Here is a 16073-nt window from a genome sequence, read left to right on the forward strand (position 1 = left end):
CCGTTCATTCGGCTCCAGGATCTCTCCTGCTGTCTGAACGGAGCCATAAATCTCATTCCTCTAGGTCATCGAGGCTGTCGGATCATGACCTTCAGAGGGTAGTGAGTCGACTTCTTAAGTCCGAGGCACTGGCCCAGATGCTGCAGAGCCCGACTCATCAGTCGATGCCTGCCCCTGTCCATCAATATATTCCTCCTCCGACTCCGTTGAGCTCGGAGCCGGGTCGTGTCGGAACCGAGACTGTGGTAGCGTCGGAGCCGATACAATTGTCTTCGGCTCCATCGTCGGCTCCGATTTCTTCCTTAGAAGAATCTCGGCGCCGGACTTCCATCGTCGGCTCCGAGGGGGTGAGTGGCATCGGACCCTTGTCCGACCCTGCTCTTCCTCTCGGAGCTTCGGCGCTGGTGAGTTCGGCTCCGACATCGGCCTCGGAGCCATCACTGTCGGTGCCGAGGGAGGTTTTCAGCTTCTCGGAGCGGGGACCTCTGGCTTTGCCTGACAGGGGTGTGTTCGAGGTCATGCGGAGTGTGTTAGAGCCTGGCTCTACTCCACAGTCGGCGCCGTCCGCCCCTCCCTCTACGGTGCCTCAGGTCAAGTCGACTCACTCCCTCATCCCGGACAGCAGAGAGCCAGCTCCTCAGGAACCCCCTGTGGGGATTTCATCCTCTTCCGAGGCCTCTCCTGATTTCGCAGAAGAGCCCCCTCGGAAGAAGAAGTGTAAGAGGAAACACATTGACTCACCTGAGTCCATCACATCTGACACAGATTTAGATGATTCCGAGGGTTCCCCCCGTTCCCCTTCTGAAGATGTCTCTTTTGCAGACATTCTAGAGATCCTGAAACAGAGGGGAAATTGGCCAGCCCTTAACCCTTCGGAGGATGAATCTGTATATCTTGAGGCGTTTGGCTCTCGCCCTTCCACCTCCTGGGTGTCCCCCCCCTTTGACCCCTCATGCAGGTGGTTGCTAAAGGCATGGACGGCTCCTGATTCAGTGGACCCCACTCCCAGGAGACCCTCCAAATTCATAACGGCACCAGCAGACAAGCAGTTCTTGACAAAAGGAGTTTCTGTGGATGCTATGGTGGTAGCTGCTGCCACTAAGAAGGAACTAGCTGATCCTTCAGTACCTGTCCATCCACCTAACAAGGAATCTAGGTCCATGGACAGGTACGGAAGCGGATGTTTTCGTCAGCGACATTTACTATGCGTCGCTGAACTACCTGTGCCATTTCACTCGTCTTCAAAGGGACTTGATTAAAGAAGCGAGTGACATGTTGAAGGATCCTACAGCTGCGGGTTTTCAAGATAAAATGAACACTCAGATGGCTACCCTTAACTCCATAGCCAACTCCTCCATGCGCCTCCTTTCTTATGCGGCTGATGGAGCGGGTAGGGCCGCAGGGACAGGTGTGGCCTTACGTAGGCATGCCTGGATGCGGCTATGCAATTTTGCGGACCCCTTCAAGACGTCTTTCACTAACTCCCCGTTTGATGGATCATCTCTCTTTGGTCCTCAAGTGAAAGAAACCTTGACTAGGTGCGAGACTGATGGCAAGACTCTTTCTGCCGACGGAGCCCGTTTTTCTACACCTTCTAGGCGTTACCCCAAAGGCCAGAAAAGTGGGAAAATGTGGTTCCAGAACAAAATCAAGGGACTTCGCCTGACGACAAAGTCGTTCCCCCAGAGGCAGAGGCGGGAATAACAATGGTAGACGCCGCCTCGAGGCAGGGGCTCCAGAACCAGGGCAATCGAGAAGCCTTCTCTGATAAGCCCTTTCAGCATCCCTGAGGTGTTGCCCGGCTGCCCACCTTCGAGGCAGTCGGGGAAGGTTGTCACTGTACCCAAAAGCCTGGCTATCCCTGACTCAAGACAAATGGGTACAGTCCGTCATTTCGAAGGCTATTCTATCCCCTTTCTTCGCATTCCAAACAATCAAAAAATCCCTTCCAGATGTTCCACCACAAAGGGATCTAGCGGTTTTGGAAATTTCAAAACTGCTTGCAAAAAGAGCAATTCAGCCAGTTCCAGCAGACCAGCAAGGATCCGGAATCTACTCAAGGTTCTTTTTAGTTCCAAAGAAAACAGGGGACTGGAGACCAATTTTGGATCTCAGTATCTTGAACAGATCAGTCAAGAAAACAAGATTTCGGATGGTCACGCTGCAGTCCATCCTTCCCCTATTGGAAAAAGGCAACTGGATGTGCTCTATAGACCTTCAGGATGCGTACTATCACATAAAAATGAACAGACGCTCCAGAAGATTCCTCCACTTCAGGCTGGGAACCAGTCATTTTCAATTCAGGGCCCTGCCCTTTGGTCTCACCACTGCCCCCCGGGTGTTTACCAAATGCATGGCAGTGGTAGCTTCTCACCTGAGATGACAAGGATTCCAGGTGTTTCCATATTTGGACGACTGGCTCCTCACAGCTCCCACCAAGCATCTCCTTCTGATGGCCAGGGATTACACTTTTCGCATTTGTCAAAAGTTAGGCATTTCAATAAATTGCGAAAAGTCTGTGTTGTCACCTTGTCGTACTATTACCTTCATAGGCGCAAATCTAGACACAGTAGACATGTCTGCGAGGCTAACAGATCAGAGAATAACAGACATACACAGACTGGTCTCACTCCTTTTCAACAACAACAGAATCAAAGCCAGGTTAGTTCTGAAAGTGTTGGGAATTATGGCGGCTGCCATACCTCTGCTTCCATTAGCCAGATTCCACATGCGAATCCTTCAATGGATGATCTTTACACAATGGTCATACCAGCAACTTCCAATGTCCCACACCATTATGATCACGCAGGCGTGCAGAAATCATCTCATGTGGTGGTTGTCTTCCCCTCAGCTCTGGTTGGGAAGACCCTTTGTCCCTCCCCCTCCAGTTGCTACTCTGACAACGGATGCCTCCCTGATCGGGTGGGGGGGCATTATCAGGGCAGGACGGTCCAGGGCATATGGCAACCAGACGAATGCCACTTGCACATAAATGTTCTGGAGATGAGAGCAGTGCTTTTAGCGTTGCAAGCCCTTCAAGACTCTCTCCCCTTGGGAACGATTGCAATCCAGACAGACAATATGTCTGTAGTGTGGTACATCAACAAACAAGGCGGAACCAGGTCCTACCCCCTGTGTCAAGAAGCACTCAGATTGTGGCAATGGGCGATTTCTTCTCAGCGTTTTCTGATAGCAACGCACATCCCCGGGAAGTCCAATCAATTAGCGGACAAATTGAGCAGAGCTATCCTCATGCCTCACGAGTGGTCTCTGAAAGACTCTGTTGTGAGAGAGATTTTTTTCAAGTGGGGTCAGCCTTGCTGCGATCTTTTTGCTACTCCCCAAAACAGCAAGTGCAGACATTATTTCACCCTATTCCCTTTACCAGGCCAACCCAGCAGAGACGCTCTAGTCCAAGTTTGGCCCCGGGGACTTCTGTATGCATTTCCTCCCTTCCCACTAATCTCTCAAGTGATACAGAAAGGTATCGCTCAGAAGGCCTCGTTGATCCTCATTGCTCCTTACTGGCCTCGACAGGTGTGGTTCCCCTTTCTACATCAATTTTTACTGGAGCGACCTTGGCATCTGGACCTAGTTCCAGACCTTTTGATCCATCAATCGGGTCAGTTACATCGCTCCCTCCCCTCTCTGAACCTCACTGCTTGGTTCCTCCAGTTCCAACCTTAGCCAGGCTTCCTCAATTATCTCACTCTGTTCGAGATATTTTGATAGCTTCCCATAAATCTTCCACTAGGAAGATTTATTTGAGTAAGTGGAAACGTTTCACATATTGGGCTCAAGGAAGGGACATTGACCCTTTCACTGCTTCCATCCAAATAGTCCTTGATTTTCTAGCTGAACTCTTCCATGCAGGTTCATCTCCTTCTACTCTTAAAGTTCAATTGGCAGCTATCTCTAACTTTCATGTGGGTATTTCTGAGTCTGCCTTAATGTCCCACAAGCTTTGCAAAGCCTTTTTGAAAGGAGTTTTTCTTCTCAGACCTCCTATAAGAAATCCTCCTTCTCCTTGGGACCTAAATTTAGTTCTTACTTCTTTGATTCTACCCCCTTTCGAACCTGCAGCCTCCTGTTCTTTAAAATTGCTATCATGGAAGACTATTTTTCTGGTAGCTATTACTTCAGCTAGAAGAGTCTCAGAACTTCATGCACTCAGCTGTTGACCTCCTTATCTATTGTTCCATAAGGACAGGGTATCCTTACGAACCAACCCGTCCTTTTTGCCTAAGGTAGTCTCAACGTCAAATCTAAATCAAAGCATTGACCTCCCTGTCTTTTTTCCAGAATATTCCAATAGGTCTGAACAAAAATTACACTGGCTAGATGTTCATCGTCAGTTGAGGTACTATTTGGATAGAACAAAACAATTCAGAAAATCTGACCAACTGTTTATCTCCTATGCAGAAGGCAGAAAGGGACTTTCGGTTTCAAAGGTATCATTATCTAGATGGCTTACATCTCTGATTACCCTTGTTTATGAGATTAGACACCAAAAGCTGCCTAATAAACCTAAGGCCCATTCTACCAGAGCTTTGGCTACTTCCTTAGCCTTCCAAGACAGACTGCCTATTGACACCATTTGTGCAGCGGCTACTTGGGCTACTCCTCACACTTTCATTTCTCATTATAAGTTGGATTTAGCTTCTAGGCATAGAGCTAACTTTGGTTCCACTGTTCTCAGGAGTCTGTTCCGTTAGGCCACCCGGGACAAGGTGCTAGGGACGCTGTCCCATCCAGCAAGAATGAAGGCGAGATAGACAACTTAACATATAGAAGTTATGTTCTTACCATAACGTTCCATGTTAGTTGTCTTCTTCTCGCTTCTTCTTCGCCCCACCCTCCTTCCCCCTGGCCTGGACAGACCTAGAGGAGTTGTGATTGTGACCTCTCTTTCTACCACCTCTTTTCTTAGGCATATGCTGCTTGCATATCTCCTGAATCAGGATGTAGGTCACCCTTCTTTCTCCCTGTTGTTAGAGGTGGACTTTGTTTAGAGTTATTCTGTTACTATTATAAGCTAGGGTTAGCTTACAAACGAGATCTGAGGTAACTCTCGCCTAGCATTGTGGGATATAAGGGGAGCCTCGAGCCGGTGGAACCAACTCTCGAGCTTTTAGAGTGGCCGAGTCGGAGCCGAGGTCGGCTCCGAACCCATCCAGCAAGAAGAAGGCGAGAAGAAGACAACTAACATGGAACGTTATGGTAAGAACATAACTTCTATTTTTTCATTGTCTTGACACAGCTTTGAAAAAAAATACTCAGGATGCAGTGTTACTGTGCACTTCACTCTAATAGAGTTTTTATTGCAGGTTTTATTACATGCTGCTGCAGCATATAATTTGTGCAAGTACTGCATTAAATCTTACCAGTGGCTTGCCGATTTTCTGGGAAGGGAGTTCACTTCATCAAACTGATGAAAAAAGTTTTCTGATCTTGTGTGGTAAGCACCTACACATCCACAACAGTTAGGACATTTAGTTGTTGCCCAGTGGTTTTGAGTCTTCATGCCATACCCTTCACATGCATGTAGAGGGTTGTAGTACTGCAGTGATGCATTATACATCCTGGCAACTTCAGTTTCATACTCTGTCTGACTTCTACTTCCTCTTCCTTTTAACTCTTGGGTTTGTTGTGAGTAGACACAGGACTGAATGTGTCACTGTGATGTGATTGATACAGCATTGTTAGTTTAGTTTTTTGAGTTTTGAAGACTGCACTGACTACATGGGTTTATATTTTGGGAGTGATAAAGAAGCAGTTCCTGTAACATCCCATTTTGCTGTTTTCAACTGTTTAATGTTTTTCAGATCCATAAGAAACGACCAGTAAAACTATCAACTGCATTGCTAGAAAACTATAAAAAAAAACCTTTATATTTTGCTATGCTAATATACCTTTATGTTTAGATTTTTTTTTTTTCTTAGTGTATGTGTGTATGAATTTTTTAACCTGGCTAACCCTTTATGGAATCTGATATAAGTAGCATACATAAAACAGCAGAGCAAGTCTTGGTCTCACTATGCAGAATCTGTAGCACATAAGTGCGTCAGTAGGGGATGGCGCTTAATTTCTGAAATACTTTTTATTGCATTATAGAACTGCAGCCTTCAGAGTAAGTACAGTGTTTTGTCATCCTGTCATACCTTTCAACTGCCTAAAGTTACTGATGTCCCTTGTAAAGCTAGACCAGTTCATGTATACATACCTTAATAAATAAAGTATTCTTCTACAGAGATTCAGTGTCACCAACTGTTTATAAGGTGTAGTAAATGAAGATATTCTATTGTGAAAAGTATCGGTCTGATCCTCTACTGTGATTGTTAAGTTTGCAGGTTGAAATGTATGCAGTCTAGCTTTTTGAACACTAGACTGGTGTCTCTATCCTAATGTTCTCTCTGACTGTGAATTATGTCGTAATATTCTTCGTTCTTCTCCAACAGCTTCTTGTATTATACATGATCAGACTATGCTTCTAAACTTAGAAAGGGAGGAGCAGCGCACCAGGAAACTGATATGGAAATGGAGCAACAGAAATGCTACTGCTAGCGATCTTATACACATTCTGAATGACCTGAAGCTAATTCGTGCACGAGACATTATTCTGGAGTGTAAGTACTAGAGAGGAGGGATGAAATGAAATCATCCTTGACTGTAAGCAAACTTTATAGGGAGAATGATACTGAACTATTTAAACTTAATCTTTTTCACTGTAACCATACTGTATTACATGGAGGAGTATAACAAAGTATGTAATTCTTGAGTATAATGCACTGAGCCAAGTGGTGCATTGAAGCACTTGAACACAGTGACATAATCACCAATTGAGATTTATGTTTACATTACAGGGGTGAAAGTAGCACAATGATATGCTCTGGGCACAATCCTCAACTCTTATTTTTATTGGAAAAGAAAGCATTTAAAAAAACAACATATTTTGTTATTGCTTCATCATCTAATTCAGCCTTGCTGGTGTAAAAATTGGATTCCCCTTTTCTTTACCTTAAAATGATTACCCCTCCTTTTGTTAATTGACCAGGACATCACCTTCTCCAGCCATCAGAGTCATCAACAGCAGACGAGGGATCCATTGTCCCAACATTTGCCAACGATATTTTAATAGGAAAACTGTAATAACCAGACTTCTCTGTTAAAGGAAAGCATATTAAGCATGATTCTATAGAAGCATTAATATAAATTCTGTACATTAAGGTTCAAGAGCTTCACCTTTTCAAATAGTCCCTTGTGTCTGTCTTTTCTACTGTTCATTCTTCAGGTGACACTTATATATAATATAAACATATGCATTAAGCAGTATTGTTATAACTGAACTGTAATGCTAGTACATGATAAGAAACTTCATTTAGTGGTCATACAGATGCTTCAGTGTACCAGTCAAAAAACATTCCTAAATGTTTCATGTATATGTCAAACAAGCCAGTCAAATTCAACAGTTTTATGTGGTTTCCAGACTACTGGCCACTTCCAATCAAGGCACAGGTTTACTGCCATCTGTGTGCCTGACTGTGACTTGTATATTATTTTACAGGGTCTCTGTAATGGAAGGCTGCTTTACTACAATAAATTCCAGTTGACCATTTTGATTAAGAGCAAGCTCTGTTCTTTTTTTTGTCTGTGTGATTATTTAGAAATTGTTTTATAACTGTTGCTGTTTGAAACGTTTTGGTCACATTTTGAAGCTAAATAGTCAGTACACTGTCAGTTATGTCACCACCCTTTTGCACTCTCTTATTCTAAATGAGCAATTTTAAGTTTATCCTTTACTGTTACCAATTTTAAAAGTGTTTTGTGGATGAAAAAGTCTAGTTAATACAAGGGGAAGTGCACATAATTGACTTTTTTTTGGTGGAAGATGTTTATACCACATTTTTATGACTTTTATAACTCAGCTTCTGACCGTTTCTGTGGATCTCTTTGCTCCTTGCTATGTATGCATGGTCCATTTTTGCTAGCCGTGAGCTGTGGTATGATTTCAACCTCTGAATACTAAGGAGGACCAGGTGGATGAAGGCTGAAGTACAGGTGACACTGAACCTTGACTGCTGGAGGGTGAGCCTTGTTAACATGAACATTATGAACATTATTAACTGGAAGTCTCACTTAAGAATCCCTCATTTTTTTCCTAGGGAAATTTGTGTCATGGCTAAGTCAGCAGCCACACTTTTTCCATGTAGCTGATAGCATACCTCTCAACTGTCCAGATTTTCACAGAATGTCCAGATTTTTGCCTCATATGCTTGGTCTGTCCCTCATAAAATGGTTTTCTGGCAAATCAGGGATGGGAAGATGGCATAATGGTTAAGGTGTTTAACTTACAGACACAAGGTGCAGGGTTTGATTCTCATAAAGAGCAGCTGGGTAGACTTAAAATGGCCCCCAAGGGCAGTTAGCCTAATACTGATCTAGTAATCTAATCTGTCATTTTGGGTTGTTGTTAGTAAGTAATGTTGTGCATTTAATTTTCAAACACTTCATATCCTTCAGAAAATACATGCTAAAATAAATCCTTTTATTCTAGCAACTTTCTCAGTTTGTAAGAGCAATATTTAAAGTCTGTCCCTATTTTGGGGCCTTTGCTCCCCCCCCCCATTTTAGGCTTTGTCCAGATTTCCTGTGCCTAGTTGTTGAGAGGTTATGTAGCTTGGCCTGTCCTGACATTCAGGGACTGTTTTCAAATGAGGAATGTAGACTTGCTCCTTGAGTCTTCATAGCTAGGCTCATCTGTATCACATGTGGGTTAGTGTCTACAACAGTGCCGTGGTGTATCTGTAATCTGGATGGTGCTATTTCTTGCTGAGATGAGTTTGTTGTACTTGATTATGAGTGATTTAATTTCCTAAATTTGAAATATTTTTATTTAGTTGTATGTAGTTGTTCGGCTGGGTTTGGGCCCAATTTAAGTAAAAGCCTAGGAGCAACTACTTTCTCGTACTCGCACAGTAGTCTGGTATTCCCACCCTGTTGCTTATGTAGCTTCATTACAGGGGCGTGGTCTGTGACCAGTGTAAAGTTCTTGCCAAGCAGGTAATAACTCAGTGATGAGTGTCACCTTGATTGCCAAGCATTCCCTTTTGATAATGGAATAGCTGTCCTATCCTTTGCTTAATTTATGACTTAAAAAGCATATAAAATGTTGCTTTCCCCACTAAGTCCTCTGAAAGTACTACCCCTTCGACTACCTCTAATGCATTAGTATACTGTGAAAGGTTTACTGAAAAGGATGCTAAAACACATTCTGAAGATAACAGTTCAAGTTAAAATCAGTATCTGCTATCTGCTGCCCATTTTGCTTTCATGGGCATACTCCCCTCATTACATTTGTAAGAGGACTCACTACAAAGTCAAAATGGGGTACACATTTTTTATAGTATCCATCTAACCCTAAGAATGCCCTCACTTGCTTCTTAGTGCTTTGAATAGGTTAGTTTCTTGCTGCTTCTAGATTTGCTTTGCTTTTTGGGCCTGATAATCCCCATTCGTATTACACACCCTAAATATTTTATATCTGTCATGCCTAACTTGCTGTAGGAGGCATTAACTGTCAACCTGGCTCATCTGAGAGATTCTAATGTAGTCTGTGCCCTAGTGAGGTGCACGTTCAAGTCCTCAGAGTGTAAAATGACATTGTGTAGGTAAGTAGCAACATATTTGACATGAGGCTTTAGGACTCTGTCCATTATTATTTGAAAAGTCACAGGGGCACCATACAGTCCAAAAGAATTTATGGTATACTGGAATAAGCCCTCTGTTGTTGAAAAGGCAGTCTTCTCTTTGATTTTTGGCTGGCTAACTTTTTGTTAGTTCGTGTAGGCATTGGGTATCTTCTCAAATTTTGACATGCTGTTCAGTTTCCTAAAATCATTACAGAACCTGATTATTCCATCAGACTTTGGGACTAGCACAACTGAACTGCCCCAGTCACTTTTGGACTACTTTATCAGTCCGTTTTTAACTATTTTTTGTACTTCTTGGTCAGTCTTTCTCTGTGACACTGGTATTATGTAAGTTTTTAAGTTAATATTTTCATTTGGAATGGTCTCAGCATGGTTTGAGTCATATTTGTTCTGCCATTTAGTTCTGAAGATTCTTTCTTGTTTCTTAATAAACCCCCCTTATCTCTTGTATCTGTGGTTTAGATAGCATGTCATCTACCTCCAACGCAGTCACAGAGACCAGTTTTCTTTCTCCACTAGTTCCATCTTTTTCTGCCATGAAGATAACTTCAGAGGTTTACATTTCCTAATGTGGTTTTAGAACGTTGACATGGTATATTTGTTCTTGTTTTCTCTTACCAGTCTGTCTAACCCTGTATTTTACATCATTTAATTTTCCACTGATGCCCTTCCATAGATTACTGTTGCAGTATTCTAGTACTGTTGAGTTATCTTATCAAGGTAACCTGGCATCCGGACAGGGAATCAAAGTGAAAAAAATATGGCCGTACATCAGACAAGTGACCCAAGTCCATGGGAGTAAGGGTACATAAGTGGTACTCATTGCCATTCCAAAAGCAGGTCTTGCACAAGCCAGCCTGTTTCTTCTTGTGGTCATTGGTGTTACCTCTGTCTTTGCTTATACAGATAAGTTCCACATTGAAGAACCTTCCTATTTTTCTTCTACTTTTGTGTTTAAATATGTTAGAGGTCAGCTAAGAGAGTGAAGTGTGATTGTGGTAGGTAGTTTCCTTATAAGGACCTCTACTTCCAGAGCTTGTTTTGCCTTGGGGCTGAACACAGCTGTAGGAATTGTCAGATTTGTCAGTCATTTGTTCCAAAAACCTACATTTGTGTCTTTCCTTCCTAAACACCTACTTAGAAACTCAACACTTGAAGCACCTTTCCCCGTTCAAAGAAACAAAACCCTCAGCATCCAATCTCACATTTGCTCCAAAAAAGAAATTCAAAAGGTCTAGACCTGAACCATCATCTGCCCAGTTTTGATTTCAGATATACCTGATGAGGTATTTCAGAAACCCACTGTACGCCCAGTCATTTCTCAGGCTCTTGCTACAGCAACCCTGCTGAAGGTAGATATGGTGTCTAATTCTCACACAGCTATGATAGGTTGAGAAGGGAGGACCAAGGCTCATTATTTCTGAGGGTCTTGAAGGCATACATCAAATCCCAGATAGGAAAGAGGTGCTTAGATCCTTAATTTAGGAACACTAGGGGTCAGATCAGCTGCATTTTGTAAAAGCAGACGTAAACCCTAAAAAGAATAAGAAGCAAAAACTAAGGATATTTCTCCTTCTCAGATGTCTCAAGAAAAGAAATGCATGGAATTTTGACAGGGCCTATACAAAGCCATTTTGTATCTCAAGCCTCCTTCCTTTCTTTATAATTCATGTCTTTCTCCCCTCCCTCAGAAGAGACAATATGACTCCTCTTCTGAGAAAGAGGAAGAATCTGATTCAGACGAACACTCACTAGCTTATTCATCTCAGAGTCATTCCCCATGTCAAATGGCTTCAAATGATGAAGACACATTATCCCCTGACTCTCCTGTTGAGGAAATCTCCTTTAAGGAAACCAGCCAAAAACGATGCAGCATTTTGAAGGGTAATCAAGACAAGTCTCTGATGTGCAAAAGATATTACAATTTGTTAGAGGTAAGGGTTCCTACATCAGCACCTGTTTGTTCAGTTTTGGAGGCCTTTTTTGATGCATTTGCATTTGTTTCTTCCACATCTGACTTTCAGCCTCCAGCCCCTAAGAGACCTGATAGGTTTTACAAAGTGCCAGAGGATCTAAAATTCCTATGTACAAAATCTTGGTCAGATCCCTGCTAATGTTTTACCTTCACACAGAAACAGCAGGGCCATGGACAGATGTGAGAAGAAGGCATACATCTCTGCCACTTTGGCCTTCAGGGCACTGAATATGTCAAAACCCAAATGACAAACCATCTGTTGTCTATTCTTGGTGAATTGAACTTAGCTTTGACTAATCTTGAGGTTTCTGAAACTTAATAAATACTTTACCAAAACTATTTTAGCCTTCTCCAAAAATCAAAGCTCCTCTCCTAGTACAGCGATCGTACTCCAAGAAAAAACACCACCACATTCTCCCTTCAACCTGCCTCAACTGTGACAATAAAAAGACTCCTTAAGAAATTAAAACCCAGTACTCTAGCTGCAGGCAACTTACCAGTAGAATTTTTAAGACTAGCTGCTGAGGGAATTGCCTACCCAGTATCCGTTCTTATCAACAGATCCATATCTGAACACCAGGTCCCTACCATTTGGAAAACTTCCCACATAATTCCCCTTCATAAAGGAGGCAATTCGACTGATCTGTCCAACTACCGACCAACTGAGATCTTATCCCCTCTATCTAAGATACTGAGAAAGTTGTACATAACCAAATTATGGATTACCTGCAAACTAACAAGCTCCTAACCAATACTCAGCATGGTTTCTGTGCATACCACAGTACTACCGCTGCACTAATATCATTCACTAACACTGTCAGTCTTCACAGAAGTAACAGTAAATATGTATCCCCTATCTTCCTAGACCTATCGAAAGCCTTCAGTATGGTCTTACACACCAAACTCATCAATGTCCTTGTTGAGATGAATCTATGTCAGTCTACTCTTGCCTGGTTCCAGGACTACCTATGTGGGCATCAGCAAGCAGTACACTGGCAAGAAACTCTGTCACCCCTTCTTCCTGTGATCATTGGAGTTCCCCAAGGTTCCATATTAGATCCCCAGATCTTCTCAATATTTACAAACAACCTTTACACCTCAGCCCCACATGCCTTAATCATTCAGTATGCAGGTGATTCTACAGTGGTATGTGCTGCTACTAGGGGTGAGAGGTTGGCATAATGGTTAAGGCGTTTACCTTATAGACACAAGGTGCAGGGTTTGATTCTCACATGGGGTAATTGGCTAGGCTTAAAATGGTCTACAAAGACAGCCTAGAACTAATCTATGAATCTACTACTCTACAGGAACTACAAACACTAACTCAAGAGTCCTTCATAGCAGCAGAAAATTGGTTAACAAACTCCCACCTAATTTTGAACAGCCCAAAACACAAACTCATGCTATTCCATCCCACTAAAGCTACTATATCCCTCTCCGCATTCAATATTGTATCAACAAACAACATTATCATCTCACCCACACCTCATACCAAACTTCTGGGAGTTGAAATAGACAGTAGTATGAGATTTGACATCCACATATCACAAATCATAAAAAAGTACACAAAAAACTTAGTACATTGTATAGGAACAAGCAATACCGCACTAAAAACACTAAAACTGCTATTGCCCAAACCTATCTTATCTCTACACTGCTCTATGCTTCACCCATATTAACTAACCTAAGAAAGTCTGAGTTAGCAAAATAGACTCCTGTTATAACAAAATTTCCAGGTTTGCAGCTAATTCTCCCTTTAAGTCACATCACTGTACAGCCTCAGACAACTCAACTAGTTAGAACTTCCTCAGCTCTTACTCTTTAGCCAACAAACTATGGCTCAGAAAATCTTCTGTCAACCAGAGAAAACTCCTGCCCTGCAAAACCTACTACAGCCATACACCAGTGCCAAAGCTCTGCAGTTTAGCAACAAATCGTTGATAAAGACAACCGCAGCAAACAATCAGGCTGAAGAATCCCTCTTCTCAAACTATATAGCCAAAATCTGGAACACACTACCATCCAACTTAACATCTACCCAAGCTCAACTCACTTTAAAAAAATGCTAAAAACTTATTTATCTACAAATTGGCTATGCCTGTGGGCCAGTCTGGATTAGAACTTCAACATTCAGCTGGTGCTATCACCCTTTCTAGGCTGACTTTACTACCATGTATAAACATAGGTACTTTAAAAAACTGGCAGTTTAGGAAGGACAACTTGTTTTTAAATATTTCTGGATAGGTTTTGTATTTCAGTTAGTATAGTAGTTATGTAATGTATTTATGGAACTTGTTTTCTTTTGCTATAGTCACAAATGTGCAACTTAAGCATGATTCAAATTTATTCAAATGTTGTTATCTTGTATGTACTATGTGGAGCTTTTCTCCCCAGACCTCTGCTGAAAAAGAACCTGTGCCCAGTCAGACTTTCCCAGTAAACAAATGTAAAATAAAATAAGTAAGTAAATAAATAATAACTGGCTTTTACTATGGTGGGACAGACTACTCAGGTGGCCAAATGTAGCATCAAATATAGCTGTGATGCAGTGGAAGCTTCTTCCAGGCAGTTGTTGTTGGATATGTCATCTGAAGGTTTGTATGGCTTTATTTCCAGTCTGTACCCGAGGATGTCAAAGCTAAGCTGTTAGACTCCCCTTTAACAGGGATTAACTGTTTGGATCTGCTGCTACATACCGGTTCAAATCTTTACAGGAGAAAAGAAGAATATTGCAAGATTCCATGCAAATTTTTCTTACCTCATTTCTCAGGTATCAAACCCACTACCTGGCTAAGCCCAGTTCCTTTTCTTGTAGAGACCCAGTATCGACACAGAAGGGCAGGGAAATGTCAAGAAAAAGATTTCAGGACAAATCTACATGAGATTCCAAGTCTACAGACCTTTCCAGACACCTGCCACCTCCTCTCCAAAAAGACTAATATCCTCCCTTTCAGTATGGTATCTCATCACTTAGACAGATTGGCCCTTTCTGTTATACAGCAAGGCTACAAAATGTCTTGGAAGAAAATTCCAACCTTCAGAAGTATTCTACCTCCTCTATCCAACCAGACACATCTTCTTCCTCCTGTTTTGCAGGGTCTTCATGACCAAGGCCATATCACATAGAAAAGGCTTTTATTCTAGACTTTTTCTGGTACCCAGAAAAAAAAGTAGACAAGAGACCTGTTCTGGACTTATCTCACTTCAATACCTTTGTCATGGTACCTCCTTTCAAAATGCCATCCCTTTCAAACTCTTCTACCCTTCATCTTACCCCAAAGTCTTTCTGCTGTCCTTGGACCTGGAGAATGTTCACCTTCACATTTCTATTCACCCTTTTTACAGGAAGTGCTTCAGGTTCTTGGTTTGTTCATCACACTTTCATATCTCTTTTTTACCCTTTGGGCTATCCACAGTCCCCAAAGGTTTTTCACAAAGTGCTTAGCTCCAGCTATCACCTTTTGCAGGACTCAGAGAATTCAAAATTCCCATACCTTAGTGACCTTCTAATACTGGCAACCTCTCTAGAAGTCCTGATACAACATGTCCACTACATTATCTCCCTTCTGCAGGGGCTAGGATTCACAATCAATCCAGCAAAGTCTGCAATGACCCCTACCCAGGATCTAGTCTTTCTGGGTTGCAGGCTGGGCACGTCTCATGCTAACTTTTTTCTCACAGAAGAAGATGCAGATGCTCCCCATGTACTTTCAGTTTCTCCTTCCTTGTCAGTCTTGTGCTGCAAGGGAAATTCTAAGGGCTCTGAGGATCATGATAGCTTCTATCCCTATGATTCTCTTTGCCAAACTTCACGTGAGAAAGATTCAGTGGAACCTAAAGTCTCTCAGTCTCAGCATTGCCACCCATTGGATACTCAGATTATACTGCTTCCTTTTTTGAAAAGAGAAATACATTAGTGAATCTCTGGCGCAGCTGAATCCATGACTGCCATTCATACCAACTGATCCAACTCAGGTGCTGCACACAGATGCATCAGATCTAGCATGAGGTGCATGGACAGGTTGTTTAGCTGTTCCGGCTCAATGGATCTACAAACAAAGGAAAGAACACATCAGACCGTGAAAGAAATGTGGGCACTATTTCAAGCTTTACAGGTTTTTTATACAGGTGCCTCAGGCAAGACAACAGTTAAGTGGTATATAAACAACCAAGGGCAAAACTGGCTGTTCTGGCATGGGAAAAAGGTATAAAAGCAAATGTGTCCCAACAAGCAGTTTACATTCCTTCCCAGGACAATGTTCTGGTAGATTATCTCTGTGACAACAGATAGAAAATATTTTTTATTTAGATGTAGAAGATCTAGCAGTAGGTTTTCTCATCGCCTGGAGAATGTGAAGCATGTTCTCAGAAAACTGGTGTCTGAAAGA

The 16073-nt window shown here is 42.4% G+C and overlaps 1 protein-coding gene across 2 annotated transcripts in view; it reads left to right on the forward strand.

Annotated features, from left to right (window-relative positions):
• The window catches only part of IRAK1 (interleukin 1 receptor associated kinase 1), a 1465691-nt gene that overhangs the window by 646121 nt on the left and 803497 nt on the right, over positions 1–16073 (forward strand). For both annotated transcript variants that reach the window (XM_044080171.1, XM_044080170.1), the window contains exon 2: positions 6459–6626. In XM_044080171.1, coding sequence (XP_043936106.1) covers positions 6485–6626 — 142 coding nt within the window. In that variant the 5' untranslated portion in view covers positions 6459–6484. The remainder of the gene's footprint in view (positions 1–6458; positions 6627–16073) is intronic.

This window comes from Protopterus annectens, chromosome 8.part0 (genome assembly GCF_019279795.1).
Source record: "Protopterus annectens isolate FY-2018-M chromosome 8.part0, PAN1.0, whole genome shotgun sequence".
Classification (NCBI taxonomy): Eukaryota; Metazoa; Chordata; order Ceratodontiformes; family Protopteridae; genus Protopterus; species Protopterus annectens.